The 22,840-nt window shown below is 33.4% G+C and overlaps 1 protein-coding gene across 1 annotated transcript; it reads right to left on the reverse strand.

Annotated features, from left to right (window-relative positions):
* Positions 1-432: 432 nt before the first annotated feature.
* On the reverse strand, positions 433-21,352 carry LOC125057502 (nose resistant to fluoxetine protein 6-like). Its single transcript, XM_047661225.1, has 13 exons — positions 21,238-21,352; positions 14,334-14,470; positions 13,572-13,724; positions 12,942-13,086; positions 11,986-12,103; positions 11,228-11,315; positions 10,238-10,404; positions 9,012-9,197; positions 6,855-7,034; positions 5,973-6,120; positions 4,218-4,401; positions 2,447-2,589; positions 433-1,877 (listed from the first exon to the last, which is right to left on the reverse strand). The coding sequence occupies exons 1-13, from the start codon at positions 21,305-21,307 to the stop codon at positions 1,695-1,697; spliced, it is 1,902 nt and encodes a 633-aa protein (XP_047517181.1). The 5' UTR covers positions 21,308-21,352; the 3' UTR covers positions 433-1,694.
* Between the last annotated feature and the right edge of the window lie 1,488 nt (positions 21,353-22,840).

The raw sequence follows: 22,840 nt of genomic DNA on the forward strand, positions 1-22,840 counted from the left end.
GTGGTTTATTTTGCGTATTAAATTTAAATGAAATACAGTTTTTTATTAGAAATTATAAAAGAATATTAGCTTTTTTCTGTTTTATTTTATTGTGTGCGATAGATTTAAAATACTGTATATGTAAAAGTGCAATGCTGTTTATGCAAAGAGCATGTAAGCCTAGTGGCTTCAGCGCATTCATTGCTTTCATCACAGCCTTGCGATTCTGTAACTCACTCCTCGAACTTTCACAGCGGTTTTCGCAGCGGCGGTCGCGCTTAAATCAGTCGTGAAGCAGTCATTTCATGATTTGGCATTCTGATAAACAATAAACTACAAGCTCCCTCCGCTTGTCAAGACGTAATGTGAAATTGCTTAACAGAATACCATGAGATTCCAAAAATGACGTGAGTGACGAAGGGAGCGTTGTTAGTGCGAGGTGAACTCACGGATTAACAGAATCGCACGGCTGATCCATAATTTTGTAAATAGAACTTTTTAAAATTCTCACCCTTTCATTTTCAACTTGTATAAAAATACATATTTCTGTCTGACAATTGTGCAGATACATTTTCTAAGTTACAAGTTTCAAGGTCGTACCTGACATTCGGCCTTCAAAGGAAGTCATGAAAACACATAATTTGTATTTACAAAATTTATAATCTTACAGATACCTGCTTACAATATTTTTAAATTACAGTCATTTTTATTTATACTCCTACTGAAAGTGAAGTACGTTGTTTTGAATACCCAGAGACCACGCTAATGTAATATCGGCTTAAAAAATATCTGACTAAAATAAGTAAATAAATATATAAGTTTTACTAATATATTATATACGAAGCGAATATAAATAAAATATTTTTCTTATATTTTAATACAAAAGAGTGAAAATAAAATGTTTGAACTAGGATCACAAGACATAAGATAAAATACAATATTTACATAACGAATTAAACATAAAATATTACATCTTTTTTTAATAAATAATCTAATTTTAGGTAAAAAAAGATGTCTTTTGCCTTTTTTAACAATTGTAAAATTACTTTTCTAGCATTTGAAATATGCCCAGATAGCTCTTCAACGCGCTCAAATTAGACATGCAGATTGTGCATCTTCTAATAGGAAAAAAACGATGCTACTAAGATATTTGCTATAATTTAGAAACCTAGGGACTTCGTGTGGGAAGGCTCACTGCTCACAAAGTCACTCGCACAACCTTCAACACGCTATCCATGTGCCCATCCCTAAAGTCCGCGCAATTCTTTGAGTGTTTGGTATTAATATGTCCTGAAATTTTGTGTAGCCTATTGCTGAAGTTTTAAATAGAGTTATAGTTAACATAACTTTTTGATAAACCTATATAACCTATGTAAGAGAAAAATTGGCACAAATATGAAACTTAGATTTACCGCATACGGAATTCGTTCGAGTTCGAAAGTTAAAAGCTCTTTCAGATTTTTAGTGCTATTGAGAAACATTACATGTTTCTGGTTTTGTTCTCGTCTTATTCTAGCTTGGCTTCAAGTCTACTATTTTCAAAATGTCAATGCTTTTGCATGCCTGCGTACTATAGTATGTGCCGAAGTAAGGTGATCGGCAATATATAAATTAATTTTAGTCATTTGGACAATTGAAATAGCAGGCTCGTGGCTCCATTTATTTGGTTTAACAATTCTATATAAATAAATTATTCTACTCAGTTTCGTTTGCAACTACACTTCTGCGTGGCCATTGTTCGCTTGTTCCATCTTTACTGTGATTGGTTCCACCGGAGGTGAACGTCTTGGAGCCTCAAATATAGCCTTCCACAATTGGACCATTGGCAACTCAATGATCAGGTACACAGGGACACACGCCAAATACGTAAGGATCGTTGTTAGGATGACGTAACAGACCTGAAAAATCATGAGCATGGAGATGGAATGTGTTACTTGATGTGTACTTATGTACACGCGTTAGAAGTTATACTTCTTTGGCGTAACAAGATAAATATCTTATGAAAAATTTTATTCTACGATTGTAGAAAAAACGACACTAACAATAGAAAAAACTAAAATGTTGACTTTGGCTAACTTCAGGGTGTTGGTTTTTTGTGACGGTGTGAGCGCGCATCGTAAAAATTTGCTCTCATAATTTTTCCCTAACGTGCCAAAAGAAGTACAATTTCAAAAACATTTTGTGTCTCACAAATCTCTACTCATTCGTGACGTTTATTACGTTGCTTTTTTAACATAAACAGAACTGTAACAGAAAAATACTATGCACCTGGCCCTTAAGGCCCTAAATAGGATAAGGAGCGGACATATTTCCAAGCCTGTTTTATTGGTTTTTGTTAGACAGATCATCTTTCTGTGCCCGAAACAATTGAATCTGACACATGCCGGATTCCCCATGAAGTTACTTCAAGAGCGTCGTAGTTGCGCACAACTAAGTAACTAAGTAACCAGTCAAAAAATAAACTTACCATGGAAAATATAGAAATGTGCACAAGATTGGTGTTGCTTCCCATAATTAAACGAAGTATGATAAAGTGTATAATATACGCGCAGTATGACAGTTTTCCCAGAGCTCGAAAACCTCGCCACGAGCATATCTTGAGGGCAATGGCTGAAAAAACAGTTAATAAAAAACACTGGTTTGTGAAATGTCGATAAGGGGTCAGCCCTGCGATTCTGTAACTCACTTTTCGATAATAAACAATAAACTACAAGCTCCCACCTTTTCAGAATGCCAAATCATAAAATGACTACTTCATGACTGATTTGAGAGCGACCGCCGATGCGAAAACCGCTGTGTGAGTTCGAAAAGTGAGTTACAGAATCGCAAGGCAGATTACGTAGATAATAAGTTCACGCGTGTGTTAAGAGCTAAAATAAATTTTTACGCTTTTAGGCTTCTTGGGTAGAGCAGCGTCGTGTGAGAGACTGATCGCTATACACCATTCAAACTATTTGACCACCTTTCTTTAGATCACGTGTAAGGCTTTCAAGGGGAAGGTGATTTAGTTTTTTAAGCCAAGATGCCTTTGTAGCATGGGAGTGTATTTAGACTATAAGTTTGGCAACAATTATAAATAACTAAATTTATTATTATGAGTATGACATTATGATAATGTTCTGATTATATGACATTATTTTATTTATTTATTTATGCTTTATTACCTTTTTCACAAACATACACATAACAAAAATAAAAATAAAACAGGTTAAAAAGTTATAAGGCAACGGGCGGCCTTATCGCTAACAAGCGATTTCTTCCAGGCAACCCTAATGTGGAACAATGAAAAAGAAACACCTACAGACAAACATTATGATAATCAATATGACATTTGCATGCCTATTTTTATATGGCTGACTGTGCGCATTTTTATAATTAATCGCTCTGAATGTACCACTTTGTTTGCAAATAAACGATTTATTTTTTATATATAATGAACATATTCATAAATAATTTAATAATTCGCGTAAATTCCTTCAAGAAGTTTTCAGCCCTGCGATTCTGTAACTCACTTCACGAACTCACACAGCGGTTTTCGCATCGGCGGTCGCTCTCAAATCAGTCGTGAAGCAGTCATTTTATGATTTGGCATTCTGAAAAGGTGGGAGCTTGTAGTTTATTATTTATCAGAATGCCAAATCATAAAATGACTGCTTCACGACTGATTTGAGAGCGACCGCCGATGCGAAAACCGCTGAGTGAGTTCGTGAAGTGAGTTACAGAATCGCAGGGCTGAACTAAATGGTGATAAAAGCTTACATTATTTAAGTATTTGCAAAACTGGCGAAAAATTATACATTATGTTATGGTTCCCAAACTATGTGTAAATAAATTCAAAGCCCTCGTTAAACGAAAGTTAATCAATAAAGCTTTTTATAAATTTGAGGAATACTTAAATGATCCTAATCCTTGGGATTGATTTGCTCCAGTTCAAACAATTTGTATGACAATACTTGGCGAATAAAAAGAGTGGCGAAAAGTTTTTTTGCCAGTTCTTTTTACCCGCTCTACGCCCTTGACTTGCGAACTGGTAGTAAATGTAAATTTACAATTGATTTAACTTCTTTCTGACAATTCATAAGTGTACCCACATGAATAAAGATATTTTGAGTTTTGAGTTATGGCTGTATCGCAGAAACCATATGAGCGACGAGAGTAGCTAAATCTTTACACCCATATAATATTGTTTTAAATTTCTATTAATTCTCTATGATTTTTATAATATATTTAATACTTACATTGACAGTTACTCGCGAAGCCCAAAAGGAGGAGGCTCATGAATAAAGCAACCAGGTTCCTATCTAAGGCGGAGTATACCGCCGTGGCCCACCATGGTGGTAAGTCATCAGCCATGAAGATGACTCCTATTACCGAGACAACCATGCTCAGATGCATGGATATGTGACTGAGAGTGCAGAACCACTGAAAATTAAAAAATACACATTAACTTTTGTTAACCTTACTGTTTCGAATTCTAGTGAGTGCATAATAAACTTTATTAATTTATATTGTTCGGTGTATTTTAAAATGCGCGAGAATTGTATATATATAGACCAGGGTCGATAATTTTTAAAACCAAAAATAATAGTAGGGTGAAACCCATTGGAAAAGAAGGAGAATATTATAAAAATAAAAGGAAAATAATTTTATGGGCGATCTGAGGTCGGGAAGGGGAAGGGGTTGAGTTTTTAAAGGTAAAAAAAGTTTGTCTAGATTATTTATCCTGTCATTTTAATAATATTCTCCTCCTATTCCAATGGGTTTCATCCTACTATTATATTTTTTTCACTTTTTATTATTTTTAAAGGCTTCTTTCTACCCTGGTCTAATAAGCCAGGTCTCTCTTTAAACATTTAAACTTTAACTATATGTAATTATTTAAAAAAGGTTTGCCAATGGGCATTAATTACACTTTCACATGGTACATACAAAAATAACAATAAAAACGAATTATACGTATACACCCTTTATGTGATGTATTTTCTAAATATATAATACAAAGTCGTGTTAGTTACACCACTTATAACTCAAGATCGGCTGGACCGATGTTAGTTACCGATTCTTCTCCGCTTCGATTAGCAAAATAAGTGATAAAATATCGGAAAAATTATCGAATAACAATAAATTATTTTTACGAATGCAAACAGCATGTGGTGCCATCTGTTGACAAACTACGCATAATTTTACATTGAATTCGTGCCAGTTCAAGAAATTCCGATCTTGAGGTGAATGAGGATATGCATAACGCTTTGATCTTGATCGACACCTGTGTTACCTCATCAAAATTTTTGTATATCAGAAAGTGCTTTAACACAGAAGAAGAATACAGAGAAAAGGCCTAATGTGTAAAACTGCCATTCTTCTTTCGCAATGGCAAGCAATAAAACATTTCTGTATTTGCAAAAAGTTGTATTAATGTTTTTACCTAAATGAAATCCCAAATTAAGTTTATCTAAAGTTGCTACACGATATTACTAGACTATTAGGCGAAACGAAGTTAGCCGGGTCAGTTAGTATAATATAAAACTTTGGAAAAGATAGCTTTGCGAAACTGTGAGTAAGAGAAGTGGGAAGGGTCAAGGATCTTCACGACTATCTCTTTATCCTACAGAAAGTGAATCGGCCATAAAACGCAGTTCAGTTATCTCTAAAGGGCGGAAGGGGGTTTCAAAAGCGTTTTTAAATACTACAAACATATATTCTACCTTCTTTTAAAGAAAAAACCTTTTACCGGATTATAGTTATGTATTATTATAAATTTATAATTATTTGACATAATTTTAAATTATATACATATTATTATATAATTATTTGACATAATTTTAAATTATATATTATTATATAATTATTTGACATAATTTTAAATTAATCCGACGTTTCGCGTGCTTTACGCACGTCACGTTGTATTTATAATAATACATAACTTTAATCCGGTAAAAGGTTTTTTCTTTAAATGTGTAAAGGTTATGAAATCAAAGACAATACTATTCTACCTTCTTTTCATTCAGTTTGATTCCTTTTTCTTCGTTGGAGTAGTGGATAAATCCAGTGGCGAGACCTGCAAAGAATCCAGGGTTCATCCAGGGTGCCATATATATACTTGTCGTACGAGGCCAGTCTGCAAATAGTCTCCGAAGTACTCTGAAAAAATAATTAAACATTTTTATTCATACAAATCGTCGCTAGCGGAGTATGTAGATTTTTTATTTTCGTTTATATATTTTCTAGACTTTACTTTGGGTAAAAAAATTCTAGTTTAATATGATTTTGTTTATTTGTAAGTTAAGGAACAATTTACTAACTAAACAGCTTGCAATGCTCACTTATGTATAACAGGCGCAATGCACGTAGAAATACTTATACTAACTTGCACTTAAATAGGCCGAATGTCCAAAACGACCTATCTACCTAACTTAGGATTTATATTGGATAAATCTTATTAAAAATTGCTATAAAATGGAATATATGTACATCAGAACATGTTGAACATAATAAGTAATTATTATGTTGTAACTAATTTTTTATTACTATCTATGTACTATTATAATCTAACTAATTTTTTATTACTATGTATGTACTATTATGTTCTAACTATTTTTTTATTACTATGTATGTACTATTATGTACTAACAATTTTTTTATTACTATGTATGTACTATTATGTACTAACTAATTTTTTATTACTATGTATGTACTACTATGTACTAACTAATTTTTTATTACTATTTATGTACTATTATGTACTAACTAATGCACATGCTGAATTCACAAAGAGTTTTATATAGTTGGGTTTTACACACAACACCACTCATTATTTCTATAGAAGCGTATCTATGATATGATAATGATGACCTTATTGATTGGTTGCCACTTACTCTGGGGGCTGTCCAGCAATGATGGGAGGATATTCATTAATCCAATTGACAGCGGCTGATGCTATACCAGGAGCAATGAACAAGGGGAGTAGTACTGGTAATGCCATCTTTCGGTAACGAACCAGAACAAATAGCAGCAGCATACCGACGATGTGGAACTGCATGTCAACACCTACATACCTAAAATAAAACAAAACACTTGAGTAATTCTAATTTATTTTATTCCTATTAAAATCAAACGAAAAAAAAAAAAAAACTTCTGTTTGGTCTTTTCGTTTTACTTATTACATAGTTATATATTAACGTATCTTCACGAATTTTATTCGAAGAATTAGAACATTAAACTTATAAACATACTTACAAAATTAAAAACTCATCTTTCATACTAAATCACATATTAGTCCAGTCAAATTATGGCTAAAAACGGGTTAAATAAACATGAGCGAACACAGTTTGGGGATTTTGGGGATCGATAGGGGGGTGTATTCTGAGCATAAATTCCAATTTGAGGGGTTGTACTGAGGTCAGCTCAAGGTCATTTCGATGGAAACGCGTTTAATTCGATATCTCGAGAATGGTTAGTGTTAGGCGAAAAATTGTAGAGACCTTTTCTTTTCCTAACTAAATTTACTAACTTTTTTATCTGAAACTTTTTTATATAACATTAATATTTTTCAAGTTATTACTCCCGCAAGGCAGAAATTTTACTTTTTTTTCAATTTTTCGTCGTTTTCTCCCCAACCATTTAATTTTATTAAATTTTACCGATCATCGAAGTGAAGATCTTTTAATTATGAACAATTTTGTTCTTAAACTTTTTTCCGTAATGCCAATACCTTCGGAGTTATAGATTACTTTACCGAGCGAAATCCGCGCCACTGTCGCAATATAAAAAGGTCAATCGATTAAGTTATTTAAAAATTCGGTATTTAATATGGGTAAATCCTTGGGTTAATTCTTGGGTTAATTTGGGTAAGAAGTAAATTAAAAATTAAAACTGTTTCACACATTTATTGATAGAAAAATAGGTTATAAAATTCGGAATATTAAGCACCCGAGGTCGATGGAAGTGATTCGTAAATATTCGTGGTCCTGACGGTATCGGGGCATACGTCATCCTCGTCCATTGCGTCAAGATCATCATCGTCGATAACGTTCGCGACATTCGAACAATAGTTCTCTTGGCAATTGGTGCAAATCACTGAGCAAAAGAGGCCGGCCTTTCTGCATTCGCACGCTTTGCCGCATTTGGTTTTGTATTTGCACGCAATCGATCTCAGTAAATTATTAATCTTAATATATGATTAATAATGATAATTAATCAGTAATTATTAGCCGATAGCGATGTCATTGAAACCAGCTCCGGATAATTTAGGACGACGTATGCCCCAATACCGTCAGGACCACGAATATTTACGAATCACTTCCATCGACCTCGGGTGCTTAATATTCCGAATTTTATAACCTATTTTTCTATCAATAAATGTGTGAAACAGTTTTAATTTTTAATTTACTTCTTACCCAAATTAACCCAAGAATTAACCCAAGGATTTACCCATATTAAATACCGAATTTTTAAATAACTTAATCGATTGACCTTTTTATATTGCGACAGTGGCGCGGATTTCGCTCGGTAAAGTAATCTATAACTCCGAAGGTATTGGCATTACGGAAAAAAGTTTAAGAACAAAATTGTTCATAATTAAAAGATCTTCACTTCGATGATCGGTAAAATTTAATAAAATTAAATGGTTGGGGAGAAAACGACGAAAAATTGAAAAAAAAGTAAAATTTCTGCCTTGCGGGAGTAATAACTTGAAAAATATTAATGTTATAAAAAAAAGTTTCAGATAAAAAAGTTAGTAAATTTAGTTAGGAAAAGAAAAGGTCTCTACAATTTTTCGCCTTACACTAACCATTCTCGAGATATCGAATTAAACGCGTTTCCATCGAAATTACCTTGAGCTGACCTCAGTACAACCCCTCAAATTGGAATTTATGCTCAGAATACACCCCCCTATCGATCCCCAAAATCCCCAAACTGTGTTCGCTCATGTTTATTTATTTCGTAATTTGACTGGAGTATATATATTTTACTGCCTTTGCAGTATTTTCGATATTTATTTCTTACGTTATATAATTTATTTTAGTACATACCATAAATGACTCAAGCAAAACCGCTCTGTTCCGATGAGGTTTTGTGCGAAGAACAAGTAGTACCACCAGATTTCTGAACACTCTTGGGCCTCCTTCTCCACGATCCAAGACCAGTGGGGGCCCGATCCCATCAATGGGAACCAGGCCATGGTGAACCATAATACAAATATCACCACTGGGGCTAACCTAGAACGAAAGTCAGTTGAATAATATGACTAAGGCCGTTTGTCCACCGCCGCCGTCCAGATCACCGGGACGTCACCGAGAACGAGATTATTTCGGGCCGAGTTTAAAATGACGTGACGGCGATCGTGTGTCCACCGCGCCGATATATCGGTGGCTCAGTTCTAAGTAAATTATAGATATATTAGTAGTTCAGTTCAGTATGTAAGGAGCTGCAACCATTACACCATGTTCCACATGACATCATAAATAATAATAAAATAAATTAAAAACAAAGATTTGTCCTCTATCAGCCGGAGGCATGGTGAAATAGGAGCACGCACTTACATTTTCGTGAGAAAAACAAGCAAACAAGTGTGAACAACACGTGTGGACAAGAACAAACGTGTTTTGTATAGCCGCCACATCGGCCCGTCATAAAACCGGGCCGAGTTTTAGCTTTTTTTTATATAAGTATGTATTCTTTTTGTTTACAAATTGAGTCGTTAGGATTTGGAAACTTAGAAGGGAGATTCGATCTCAATATCGACACGTCACTCGCCTTCTACCAATGTTGTCTTTTGACCAAGCAAATGAAAGCTAGGGCGCCGAAGGTTTTTAATTCGACGTGGTAATTATATATTATACTAGTAGACCGGCCAAGCGTTGCTGTGGCTAAGGTTTTTGTTATATTACATAGTAGTAAACTTTTCAAGAAAAACGGTAGGAGAACACCAGTCATGGGGACCACCATGCTTTATGGTGGTTATGCCATTAAATTGTAGCTTATGTGAAACGTTGGTACTTTCAACACAGCGCCATCTGTTAGAATTGTGACTGTTAAATAAGAAACAAATATTTTGCAATAAAATAATATTGCGGGTATAAATTGAGATGTAAGCTATCCTATCTTTTAAGTTAGATCAAACTGCACACGGTGTGCAAATTTGATTGATATCGGTTCGGTAGTTTAGGAGTCCATAGCGGACAAACAACGTGACACGTAATTTATATATATATTAAGATTTATTTTAACTTTCGTATTTCTAAAATAGTTTATTTACCTGAACCAACGGTTAACTATTGAATAAAAGCATCCTAATATAGTAATTTTTCGTTTTTCAGATACTATTAACGCCATGTAAGCTGTCATGAAGCCGGTCAAAACGAAGAAAGCTTGGAGGAGGAGTGGCGAATTCATCAGGACCTTCCACGGAAACTGGTCATAGAACTGAAATATATAAATTATAACAGTTATACGACTGCAGGAAGATTTTATAAGTAATATATACTTTATTTTTTAAATTAATTTTTAGTTTTATTTATTTACACAAATACAGTATTTACAATTTTCTTAACCTATAAAGTAATAATAAAAATAATTAAAAATAAATAAAATTAAAATTAAAACAAATTTAAAAAGTTTGGTCCCTGTGGCAGTGTACCTTTAACGCTGGCAGCATTTCCTCGCTGTATTGCAAGACTTATTCTTTGAGCCAGGAAAGTGCCAGCTCTGCGGTCACCGGTACTATCTACCAGGCGCCAACTTAAATCTTTAATAAGCGCCTGTGCACTTGAACCCCACGGCCCAAGAGTCTCTACTCCAAAAGGAACAAAATTGAAGTTGGAGGAAAGACTCTTATATTTGTGCCATTTGTAATTTTTTTTTTTTGTTTTTTTTTTTAATTAATTGGTATTCAATAGTTGGTAATAATTAGCATTTATTTATTTTAATCAGGTAAGCCTTCTCTGCCTTGGACTTTGTCAACGATAATTGAAATAAATATACTACAGTCAAAACCGTTTACGACGACATCGTTCAGAACAACATACCGGTTATATCGACCAAAATCAAAGGTCCCGGCTGAATTCAATTGTATTAGGTTCTTAATAACAACGTCATCGGCTGTTATGAATATCGGTTTTTACGACCAAATATGAGTAGTCCCTTCGCTGTTGTTACAACAGATTTTGACTGTAGTTTTGTTACATTTTTCACGACGTGTTAATAACACTAGCTTACACAGAAAATATACATCTAAAATACTACTCACCCTTTCTATGAACTCTGGATTATCGGAGTACGCATACGCGTGTATCAATATAATATGCGTGAAAAATACACTTTGTATACCCAATGCTCTGAAACATAACAAATATATATATAAGTCGAGGTCGAGTCGAGTCTTCTGGTCGGTACTATAACTGTCGGTGTTACGTCTTATTTAAGCGTTTGACGACTCATTGGTCTAGTGGTTAGTACCCCTGACTGCGAATCCATGGGTCCCGGGTTCGATCCCCGGCTGAGACGAACATCGATGTGATGAGCATTTGGTGTTGTGCTTAGGTCTTGGGTGTTTAAATATGTATTTATATGTCTATCTATCTATAATATGTATGTATATCCGTTGCCTAGTACCCATAACACAAGCTTCACCAGCTTAGCATGGGACTAGGTCAATTGGTGTGAATTGTCTTTAAAAAAAAAGCGTAAAATCAGACAAAAATTGCTATTCAATGTTATGTTTTCTGTTTGAAATTTAATACATATAAACATCAATGGATATGACTGTAGCCACAAATAGTGGAAGAAATCCTCAATACACAAAACCTTTTCATTAAACTAATATGTTATTTTATTTCAAAAGAAATCCCAATTTTCTAAATATATTCCGAATATCTAGTAGTTGGATATTAAATTATTAATTTGTATGTTGTTTATGTCAATTTGAAAGGTTGTATTACTTGTTCTAAGACTTGATTAAATCTTGAATACGATTATTTATTATTAAAGTAATTAGTTTAGACATACTTAATTCCATCGAAAGAAGCGAAACATTTTAGACGAGGATCGCTATTTGGATTGGATCTGGAGCATGTCAAAATTTCCCAGTTCTTCTTGAGAGAAAATGCCATTAAATATCTGTTACCTGAAATCAGTGATTTATTATTAAGGCCCTATCCCAGCACGAATTGTTGTGTCAGTGTCTCGGGGTGGACTGCGGTGCGCAGTGGAGAGCTGGAGCACTGAGGCGCGCCGACCCGTAATAACAATTAGTTATGTAAAACATTAAATTAATGTAATTTTATCAATTTTATTTCTGAAATAGATTACTTGGCTTGCGATAAAATATATCGTGTAAATTTCTAAATCATGTTCTATATATATTTTCGTCATAAAATGAATTCAAAGTGTCAAAAATTGGCTATGGATTTTCTATCGAGTGAAGTTATAAATCGTGTATCGATCTTTCAAAATGGATATGTCACCGTAAAATTGTAAAAACCGTTAGATTGTAATCTATCTCGCGAGATTATAAACTGTCGAAAGATTGTGAACCTCAACGAACTGCTTACAAATTAACGTATTATTATTCGGTAGTTATATGAAATTGTTGGGAAGTAAAATTAATCTGTAATTGACCAAAGAAGTTTGAATGATAACTAAGTTAGTGTAGTACAATCTACCGAATAATAATACGTTAAATTGTAAGCAGTACGCTGAGGTTCACAATCTTTCGACAGTTTATAATCTCGCGAGATAGATTACAATCTAACGGTGTTTACAATTTTACGTTAACAGATACATAAATTACTCAACTTCACCATATATTTTTTCCACGTCCTACTTCAAGAAACGATGACGAAAAATGGAAAAAACATTGTCTTGAGTACTTTAACATAACTAGCGCGGCGTGATCGGGCTCCACGCGTCCTATTTACTGGGTGGGTATAATTTAATTTAAACTAGAATGTTGTTATGCCTACCCATTTTTGGATCCACAAAACTGACAATGGTGGCTGCAATAGTTATTACCAAAATTGTAACCATTACGACCGCCATGACCCGCGCTGACTGCGACACACGCGAAACGCCAGCCGTATTGCACCATTTCGCCGATACAACTTCAGCCTGAAAACATCATAAAAAATTTTAGTAATTGAGAAAAAAATCATGTCATTAAACCATTTATGAAATGATTACAAATTATCCTCTGAAAACTGCAGTCCAATTGTGGCTAAGGCTGATATGTGTAAGTAGAGAATAAGTATTCGAAGCGTCGCGTTGGTAGGACATAAGTGGGACACAGTACGACTGGAGAGCCAATCGTCAAGATACAGATACCGGCAAACATCTTGAACAAATGTCCTTGCCTGCGCAGAAGCGATTTTTAGGTATCACTGGAAGGGGAGGGGGCGGTGGTGCGCGGCGGCGGGAGAGTGACGTGTCTATCACGTGATTGGTAAATTAGTTGACGTTTGTGTCCCACGCTGCGCAAACTTTCCCCCACTCCCTTGTTTAATGCTCAAGAAGTTTGCCGGTATCTGTACCTTCAACTTCTCTGCAAAAACGGTCACCACTAGACAAGTATATGTTCAGAATTAAATGTCCAATACCTCGAGATCGTAAGCCTTAATATTCTCGTCGATGCAGCTCTGAGCAGCTTCGACTAAACTATCTGTTTTATTTTTCCCGGGACATCTTGATACGCATACACCGCGATGGATCTGTGTTCTATTATAGTGCTTATACATCTCAGACGAGTATACCTGTAATATAAACATTGAATTAATATACGTAATTCACAAAACAAACTTATCTACAAAATAATTCAAGAAGAACGGTTTAGCATATATAAAAAGCTCAACCCTTAATATCACGTGAGTTTTTCGTATACCTCATGTTTTTTAAAGCCGAATCAAGAAATTCCGTAACGAAAATAAAAACTTAACACGCGATGACGTAATATAGATACGGCCAATACGCATTAGAGCGGGACAGAACGCATACTGCGTCTCACATCTCTGACGAGATCGGTGACGTAGCGTAAGCGCGGCCGGTGCAGCCGGTACGCGTTAGAGTGAGACAGACTATATAGGCGTGTTAGGCTGAGTCTGGTAGAGTGGTAGATTGAATTAATATCAAAGAAAAAAAATACTGCATAAAAAAAAAAATACATAAGTTGATAAAAATGCTATGCAACAGCTTTACCGCGGCAGTCCCCGAGTGCCTCACGTTTTTTGTTTGGTTTTTAGTATTTTGGTTTTCATTTGCTATATCAACTAACATAAATTATTTGGTCATTCGTTTTAAATGTATACTTTTGTTTTACGTATCTAAAAATAGTGTCAGTTTATAGAAAAAATAACGAAAATTACTTCTAAAACATCAAGAAGTGGTGAAGGTTTGCTAGAGTGAAGTACGGCGTCGACGATGCAGTATTTGTCCATAGGCCGCTGACACGACCCCCAGTCGTCTAAACTGAAGAACGGTGGAAACCATTCTAATAGTGTCGCTGGAATTAAAACAAAACCATTAAAATAAATAACACAGCAAGTGAGCCTTGCTTTGTCATACAAAACTTAATTAGCAGGAAAGAGAGACAGAATAACAAATAAAAGTATGAAAACAAGGGTAGCTCCCTTATAAAGGAAGAGCCTTACATCGGCTATTGCTCCATCATCACCAAATGGCGTTCTATATAATTATTCAAATGCTTTTTTGGTATGTTCAAGCATAGCGCCACTATGAAAAATAAAAGGGCTTTGTATTGATGGTATTTTATAAGAAATAGTTAGCAGTGCTTTTCATATGACGGATGTATTAATGGACGCATTGTAAAGAAAATAATTTGTTCGAGTCAAGAACTGATATTATACTGACGTAGCGTATAGCAAGTTCGAAAGTTCTAATTTCAATTCAATTTATAATTGATACTTTTTGGTTAAAAATGGTTATAAAGACAATTAATGCATTGTGCTAGTATGTGAAGGTTTATTCAAATGATAATCAAATAGTTGCATAAATTAATGTTCAACTCAAGTAAACGACCGTTGTTCGTGGCCTTGTTTGAGCGACATGTTTGAGCTTTTAACGCCAGTTCAGGGCGATATTTAACTAATAATTTGTATATAGGCGAGGACGTAATTATCCCTTTCCTAATTTTTTTTTTTTTTTTTTAGTCGAATTAGTAGGAAACCAAAGCGGATGTTGTTTGTTTAATGCAACGGCCAACGGTTAGTAATAGCAAAGAAATAAGTACGATTTGGTGTTAAACTAACACATACAAAGTTTTAAAATATCTTATTTTACTTTAAGTAAACAAAAAACCAGTGGCCTTCCAACTTTTTAGGTCTGGGTCTTAGGCGCGAAACATACAGAAAAGGCGTAAGGTGAAGGCGCGGCGCAGGCGCAGAGCTGGCGTGGAACAGATAAGGCACGGATGCGACTTAAACGCCTGACGCCTGACCTTACGCCTTCTCTGTGTGTTTCGTGCCTTAGATTGGTGTATCTGTTTTGTGATCATTTGTTTTTTTCTAATAGACAAGTAGGTGATCATACTTCTGTGCCTGACACAGGCCGTCGACTTTTTGGGTCTAAGATACGGCCGAGGTATTTGCCGTACGAGTTATTGTTAAATGTTAGATAGAGAGTCCATTGGTTGAGCTAGCTTTCCCGCATTTGCGCTTAAAAAAAGCTTATGTTACTCAATAATTATGCTTTTATTGAGAAATATTTTTTTTACTTTATTCGATACAAATATACAATCTAACCTCTTTATTTAATAAAAATATTGACTTATTATATATATCAGTACTATGTATGTGGTATGTATGGCCTTTAAATATTTTTTTTATAATTACGAATAATAATACACAATTTGACGTTTGTAATGCTCATTTCACTTGACATAGAGACCATGGAAGGTCAGAAGTTCAGCATGCTATTACGCAAAGAGACCGGTTTTTAGAACCGATTCAAACCGGTAATTTTATTGAATGTTGAAAAGACATTTAATGCGTGAGTGGTTAGGTTTAGCAATCTTTCGAAGGTCTGCTCGCAACTTTTTAAGATAATATCTCACATGTCCGCTTGATGGCTTATTTGAAAGGTCTTATTAAAATTTCATTTAAAATAGTTTACTAATTTGCCATAAACTAACGACTTGTCCATACTACAAGTTTCTTTTTAAACAATTTTCTTGCTCAATACATGTCAAGATTATAATTTTATTCCAGAAATTGATTTGATGAAAAAGCGAGTTAATAAAATTATTATTAGCGAGTTATTTAATGTAACTAATTTTTATGCCCTTTATTAGATTATCTTTAACTAATAATAAGACTAGCGAAACTAATATTTATTAATATTCATATAATATATATGTCAACGTAAAATTGTAAAAACCGTTAGATTGTAATCTATCTCGCGAGATTGTAAACTGTCGAAAAATTGTGAACTCAACGTACTGCTTACTATTTAACGTATTATTATTCGGTAGATTATAATCTATCGAAGTGAAATCGTCAAATTGTGAAACGGTACGCACCTCGCGCGCTGATTTATAATAATACATAACTTCAATCCGGTTAAACAGTTTTTTCTTTAATACGTTAAATTGTAAGCAGTACCTTGAGTTCACAATCTTTCGACAGTTTATAATCTCGCGAGATAGATTACAATCTAACGGTATTTACAATTTTACGTTAACATATATAAATCATAGCATATAATTTGACTTTAAGTAGACCTTTGGGTTACTATATATATAACCATAAAAATCTCCAAAAAACCTGTCATACTTTTAATTTTACTCTGGGTCTGATAAATGCAAATGGATCGAGCATGTTTAAAACACTTTTATATGTAATTAATATTTTTAAAGATTATATAAAACGGGTTTCGCCCGCATTTTTGATATTTAGAAATAAATAGTAATTACCAATAGTCATTGAATTTTGATTAGTAGTATTAATATATTAAAAATACTATGTAAATTAGCCTTGATATTAACATACATTATAGTAATAGCCTAAGCCTTTGCTATATATTAATATACTGCTTATCAATATTGATAGTATTGGCAATATAATTCGAACAAGTTTATGTCTTAACCATGAATATTTGTTATATTGTGTAATTATATGTTGTAACTTGACCTTATGTAGTGAGTACATAATATATATACTTATATATATACTTATATAGTGGGGCAAATGTGCCTACGGGAAAGGCAAAAGGTTAATAATAATAAACCAGTGGCCTCAGATTGCATCCTTGTCTTTGATCATTTTTATTTCATAGACAAGATTTTTTACTTGCCGGTTTCCTCACGATGTTTTACCGTACGAACGGTTGTCTGATGCACATAGAAAGTCCATTGGTGCACAGTCGGGGATCGCACCCACGACCTCAGGAACGAGAGTCGTACGATGAAACCCCTAGGTCAACACTGATCTTCGTTCTACCACAAATAAATATGAAATGAAACTAGCATAAAGTTTTAGTAGCCACGGGAGGTGTGCAAGTAAATGGTAACCATGACAACGAAATTTAAGGTTTCATAACCTACAGGTTTCCACCCGTCCAATATAGTCCTTATAAAAAAGACCCCTATATTTATATTTTTCGTGTTAATTTATATAAAAAAACTGTAAGTATATAGTAATTCAGTTTTTATTTACAATTCCAGCCTTGCGATTCTGTAACTCACTTTTCGAACTCACACAGCGGTTTTCATAGCGGCGGACGCGCTCAAATCGCTCGTAAAGCAGTCATGTTACGATTTGGCATTCTGATAAACAATAAACTACAAATTATAAACTATAAAGTACAAAAAGTGAGTTACAGAATCGCAAGGCAGATGCGAATAATATTAGGAGCCCGCATTTAATGAAGTACAAGTAAGTAAATAGCTAAAGTAGGCAGGTATCATGGGTTTATCATAAACGATACAAAATCGGTAACCACCACGAAACTATTTTTTTTCTACAAATATGCTTAATTTTCTATTCGGACTCATAGATAGATATCTGTATAGCAAGTTAAAAGTTGTAACGTATAAGGAAGTCAGCCATTTTCTATATATTAATTATCTGTTATTAGAAATTTCATCGTAGTAACTACTACAGGGTGCGAGCTCACGAAAAATGTATGGACCGAGTCACACTAGTTTTTTTTATAGTTGAACCGGTACAAATAGCAAATTTTAGGAATACTGAAAAATATAATTAAATGTCACTTGCATCATTTACTAGATTTTTTACATTAAATTTAGATAACTCACATTTACTTTATAAATGAGATTTCCGTGACGGAAATAAATATTCTAAGTATAGTGCTAAAGTGTAAAATTTAATCGAACCAAAAAACTTTCTTACGCCGTCATTTATTAATGATTAGCGAAAAAAATCGCGTTGAACGTTAATTGAACATTAATCTTGGAGATATTAAAATTAATTTAAGTAAAACAAAAAAATAATAATTACTCATATACTTTAAACCATAATTATTATCTACTAATTTCTTCAAAATATATAACATAAATATATTTAAATGAGATGACTTTGAGTTTAATTGACATAGTATGAAAAAATTGTTAGAGATTTTACTTCTAATAATACTTATAAGTTTAGTTCATTTTGTCTCAATTCTAGATATAGATAGCTAGATAAATATAGAAGCAGTCTAAGGGTAAGATTTAGGGTGAGATCTATAGAGCGCACTTAGACTTTGCTCAGACTTAACTATAACCATTCTTTACTTTTTTAAAGGATAATAAAGAAGGTATTGCATGAAATGAAACATCAATTTCTGTCTTAGCTTGAGCTTAGCTTAATCTCACCGTTAAAATGTCTATAAATATACTAAATCATAGTTTAACCTTAGTGTTTTTCGTAAGTAAAGTCTGAGCAAAGTCCAAGTGCGCACTATAGATCTCACCCTTAGATACGAGACTTGGCGCCAAGACTGACTCACAACTGAAAAATGTTTTAAATTGGTCAAGTCAGTAAAGGGCGAACCAAAATGCGATTGCTGTCTTAGACTTCGGACATGCGCTGCAGCTGGCACCAATATCTCTATCTTTATCAATATCTCTTTCGTGTTCTTATAAGTTTTTCTTACAAAAATGTCTTATTAATATTCTATATCTATTGGAAGTTTTACACTGTCTTAGAATAATTGTCGTCCAAATAAATGAAGGTGTTTTCTGCCAATTAGCATAGTTTATTTCTAGAGGTGATTCATTTATCTAGCAATAAATTTTCAATACATCATAATATAATATATTCCCAATAAAAAGCGGTAGCGTGACCGTCCCAGGCAAATCTGGCGCCGTACGTAGTTGCATTAGGCAAAGACAGCCGGAGAGACTTGGAGCGAGGTGAACTACGAGACTAAAGACCGAACGCGAAAAAGACTCACTGTGGACGCCCTCTGCCCCATCTAGGGCAAGTAAGTTAGTCATAATATAATAACGTAAAATTTTGTCTTATTTATCTGTCTTGTATTTTTGGATTTTTTAAATTTGCCATTCTAATAGTTTCTGGAGGCTGTTTAACAAATTAACCCGATTCTATTAGAAGGTTCTAATGTTGACTGTTACTTACTATATATTAAATTTAATTATAGCCGTGATTTGCAAATTCAATTCACCGGAATTGGATTCGATTATGGAATAATGATATCGAAATGTCATTGCCCTTTTGAGAGGTTTCAGGAATACACACACTTATGACCTACTATTTTTGTATTTGTAGAATTACTACTTTACGTAAATTTTTCATAATTTTTTTTATTTTAGTTTTTTTTTTTTTTTAAAGACAATTCACACCAATTGACCTAATCCCATGCTAAGCTGGTGAAGCTTGTGTTATGGGTACTAGGCAACGGATATACATACATATTATTGATAGATATACATATAAATACATATTTAAACACCCAAGACCTAAGAACAACACCAAATGCTCATCACATCTATGTTCGCCTCAGCCGGGGATCGAACCCGGGACCCATGGATTCGCAGTCAGGGGTACTAACCACTAGACCAATGAGTCGTCAAAATTCCTTCAGAGAAAAAAATGCTTAAAATGCAATGCTCCTTAGTACAATACTATTATTTTATTATTTACATATTTACTTAAATCTGTATTACTTAATTACGTTTTTGAACGTCCAAGGGCACAAGTGTGGGTCACGTTGCATCACTCCACAACACCAAGTGGTCATTTCAACACGATTACATTCAGATATTGACTTAATATTTTTATAGTAGTCTTAACCTATGTGGGGTTTGGGAAATAGAATGAAGGGTAGGGACATTGTTAGAATGAAGTATGCCCGAAATGTCAACGCGTGAATGATTTGAACATATCTATAAACTTAGTTTTCGAGTTCATCACAAACTATGTTATGTATGAAATTTAATTTAAAATAATAAACACTAGTACCAAAACCTAGAACGTCTAGGTGTTAGTGAATATTTTTTTATATATTTTAAGTTGAAAACAATTTTACATTCGAACATACCTCATATATTTAATTGTAATAAATGATTAGATCAAAAGTATCGCAATAAAGCGAAGAAATTCTGAGAAGCATATGTATATTGATTGTCAGAAAACCATTGTATGCTCAAGATCTTTATAAACCAAAAAATAACCAACACTCCTGATAGTCGATATTCACGTGTCGTGTTTTACATGACAGCTTTTGTATAAGATAGATTAATAAAAAGAAAATGAAAATGTATTATCATTAATAACTTCAGACAATAGAATGAATAATTCAATGTCTACGTTAATTTAAGCCTAAACTAACATATAAAGCTTGTTTACACTAAACCTCCAAAAGTGAAAAAGCTCGCTTGCTATGAATTACTCTTTAGACTGTTTGTATGAATTAAGAAAATTCTAATACAGATTGAATTCCGGTGTCACAGACAAAGTAAATGTAAATAAAACGTTACATGAAGTTATTTTAAAGTGCGCACGTATAACAAACTTACCTTTATCTGTTTTAAAAACGATTATTAAAATAACATTGATCAACTAGCGCCAACTATGTATTAAACAGTTTTAAATAATTTAAATGATTTGCGCAACATAATCTGATCAAAAATTCAAACGGTTTAGAAATTTTAAAAGTATACAAAATAATTAGTAAAATTTGAAAATGCATCAATGTAACATTAGTCTCGTATTTGTTATAACATTAGTTTGCAATCTAAATGCAAGGAAACTATTTAAAATGTATTCTAATACACAAAAATTACGTTACCATTCAATTCAGTTTTGCTAGCAAAACTTCCAACGCACACAGCCAAAAGAAATAATAAACTACACTGCATTTTAATCCTCACTTCACAAGACGTCTACAAAACTCGTCCACCGGCACACAAATGCTCAATTGTTTCGACATCATTCCAATTCATATTTAAATAAATCTCTTGACCATAATTATTAATACAAAAACATAAGTTTTCAATAAAAACATTTCCCACCAATTAATTTTTCGAAAGGTGATGATCATCATCTAATTATATAATAGGTAAAAGCGTTGTATAAATAATTATAGTCAATAATTCATTACACTTAATTTTACTGTTTATTTATTGTTTTATTAAGGCTTTGGAGAAATCAGTGGTGGCTCTATGCAGTTTTCTTGCGGATAATGGAATTAAAAAAAAAAACAATTAATTATTATTCATTAAAGTGAGAGGCAAATAATTAATTTTATAAACACATTCTAGTAATTTATATTATAGTTATTGATAATAACCTAAATAAATATAAAATCAACGAAAGTAAAAATTACTTAAATCAATTTAAAAAGTTTGTCCTTGTGTATCTTTAGTGTGGTGGCATTTCGGTATATTGCGATACCTATACCTTGAGAGAGGAAAGCAATAGTTCTGTAATGTACAGGCGCCAAATTAAATCTTTAATTAGCACACTTGGACTCCACGGCCCATGTCTCTACTTTTTTCTCTAAACCATCGTTTCTCAAGCGATCGCGCGAAAAGTCGCGACCCTTGGGGGGGGGGGTCGTGTATGTTTTAAAAGGGGGTCGCAGTCTGTTGAAAAGTAATAAATACAAACTAGATAAAGGTACAAAAGATTCGTTTATTAAAGGAATTAATAATTATAGTATTGTGTTATAAAACGAAAATAAAATTTTACAGTGAGCAAGACTGTTTTACTTAATTTTTGGCTTTTTCGTGGGTCGCGACATAAAAATAGTTATGCGTTATAAGCCCCTCAGGGTGTACCACTTTACTAAAATAACGTTTAAACAGAACAAAGGATAATAATATTTGAATCTCCGAGCTAAAATGCATTCGTACCGAATTGGAAAACGTTTAAAATTACACTAACTCTATTTTAGAATAATAATCACAAAATATTTATATGTTTCTTTATTCATAAAAGTCAATACACATTATAGACCAGTGCCGATAATTTTTGAAACCTAAAAAAATTACAGTAGGATGAAACCCATTAGAAAAGCAGGGGAATATGATCAAAATGAAAGGAAAAATAAATTACGGTCGATCTGAGGTCGGGAAGGGGTAGGGGGGGGAGTTTTAAGGGTAAAAAACGGTTTATCTCGATTTCCGGCAAAACTACAAGTCCTATCGAAGAAAGTTAAATGGCAAAGTTGGAGGTAATAAAAAGATCTAAAACTTTTGTATTCACACATTTTTCACATAACCTCAAAATTGGTGTGAAAAATTCAAAAAACCAAGTTTTTGGTTTTTTATTTTTATCTTTTACAAAAATTTATATTTTTAAACGAAATTTGGTGAAAACTTACCTTATTATGTCCCAAATATACTGTAATTTATTTGATTAAAAATATTTATTTTTTCACCTTATTTTGA

This window comes from Pieris napi, chromosome 16, assembly GCF_905475465.1.
Source record: "Pieris napi chromosome 16, ilPieNapi1.2, whole genome shotgun sequence".
NCBI classification, from domain to species: domain Eukaryota; kingdom Metazoa; phylum Arthropoda; class Insecta; order Lepidoptera; family Pieridae; genus Pieris; species Pieris napi.

Bases quoted from the DNA above. Each gene is read 5' to 3' on its own strand.
- LOC125057502 (XM_047661225.1), bottom strand. From the start codon at position 21,307: ATGCAGTGTAGTTTATTATTTCTTTTGGCTGTGTGCGTTGGAAGTTTT. The intron at 6,121-6,854 runs GTAAGTGGCAAC...TTATTTTTTCAG, and splicing joins ATTGCTGGACAGCCCCCAGA to AGTACTTCGGAGACTATTTG. The intron at 4,402-5,972 runs GTAGAATAGTAT...TTTAATTTTCAG, and splicing joins TCAAACTGAATGAAAAGAAG to TGGTTCTGCACTCTCAGTCA.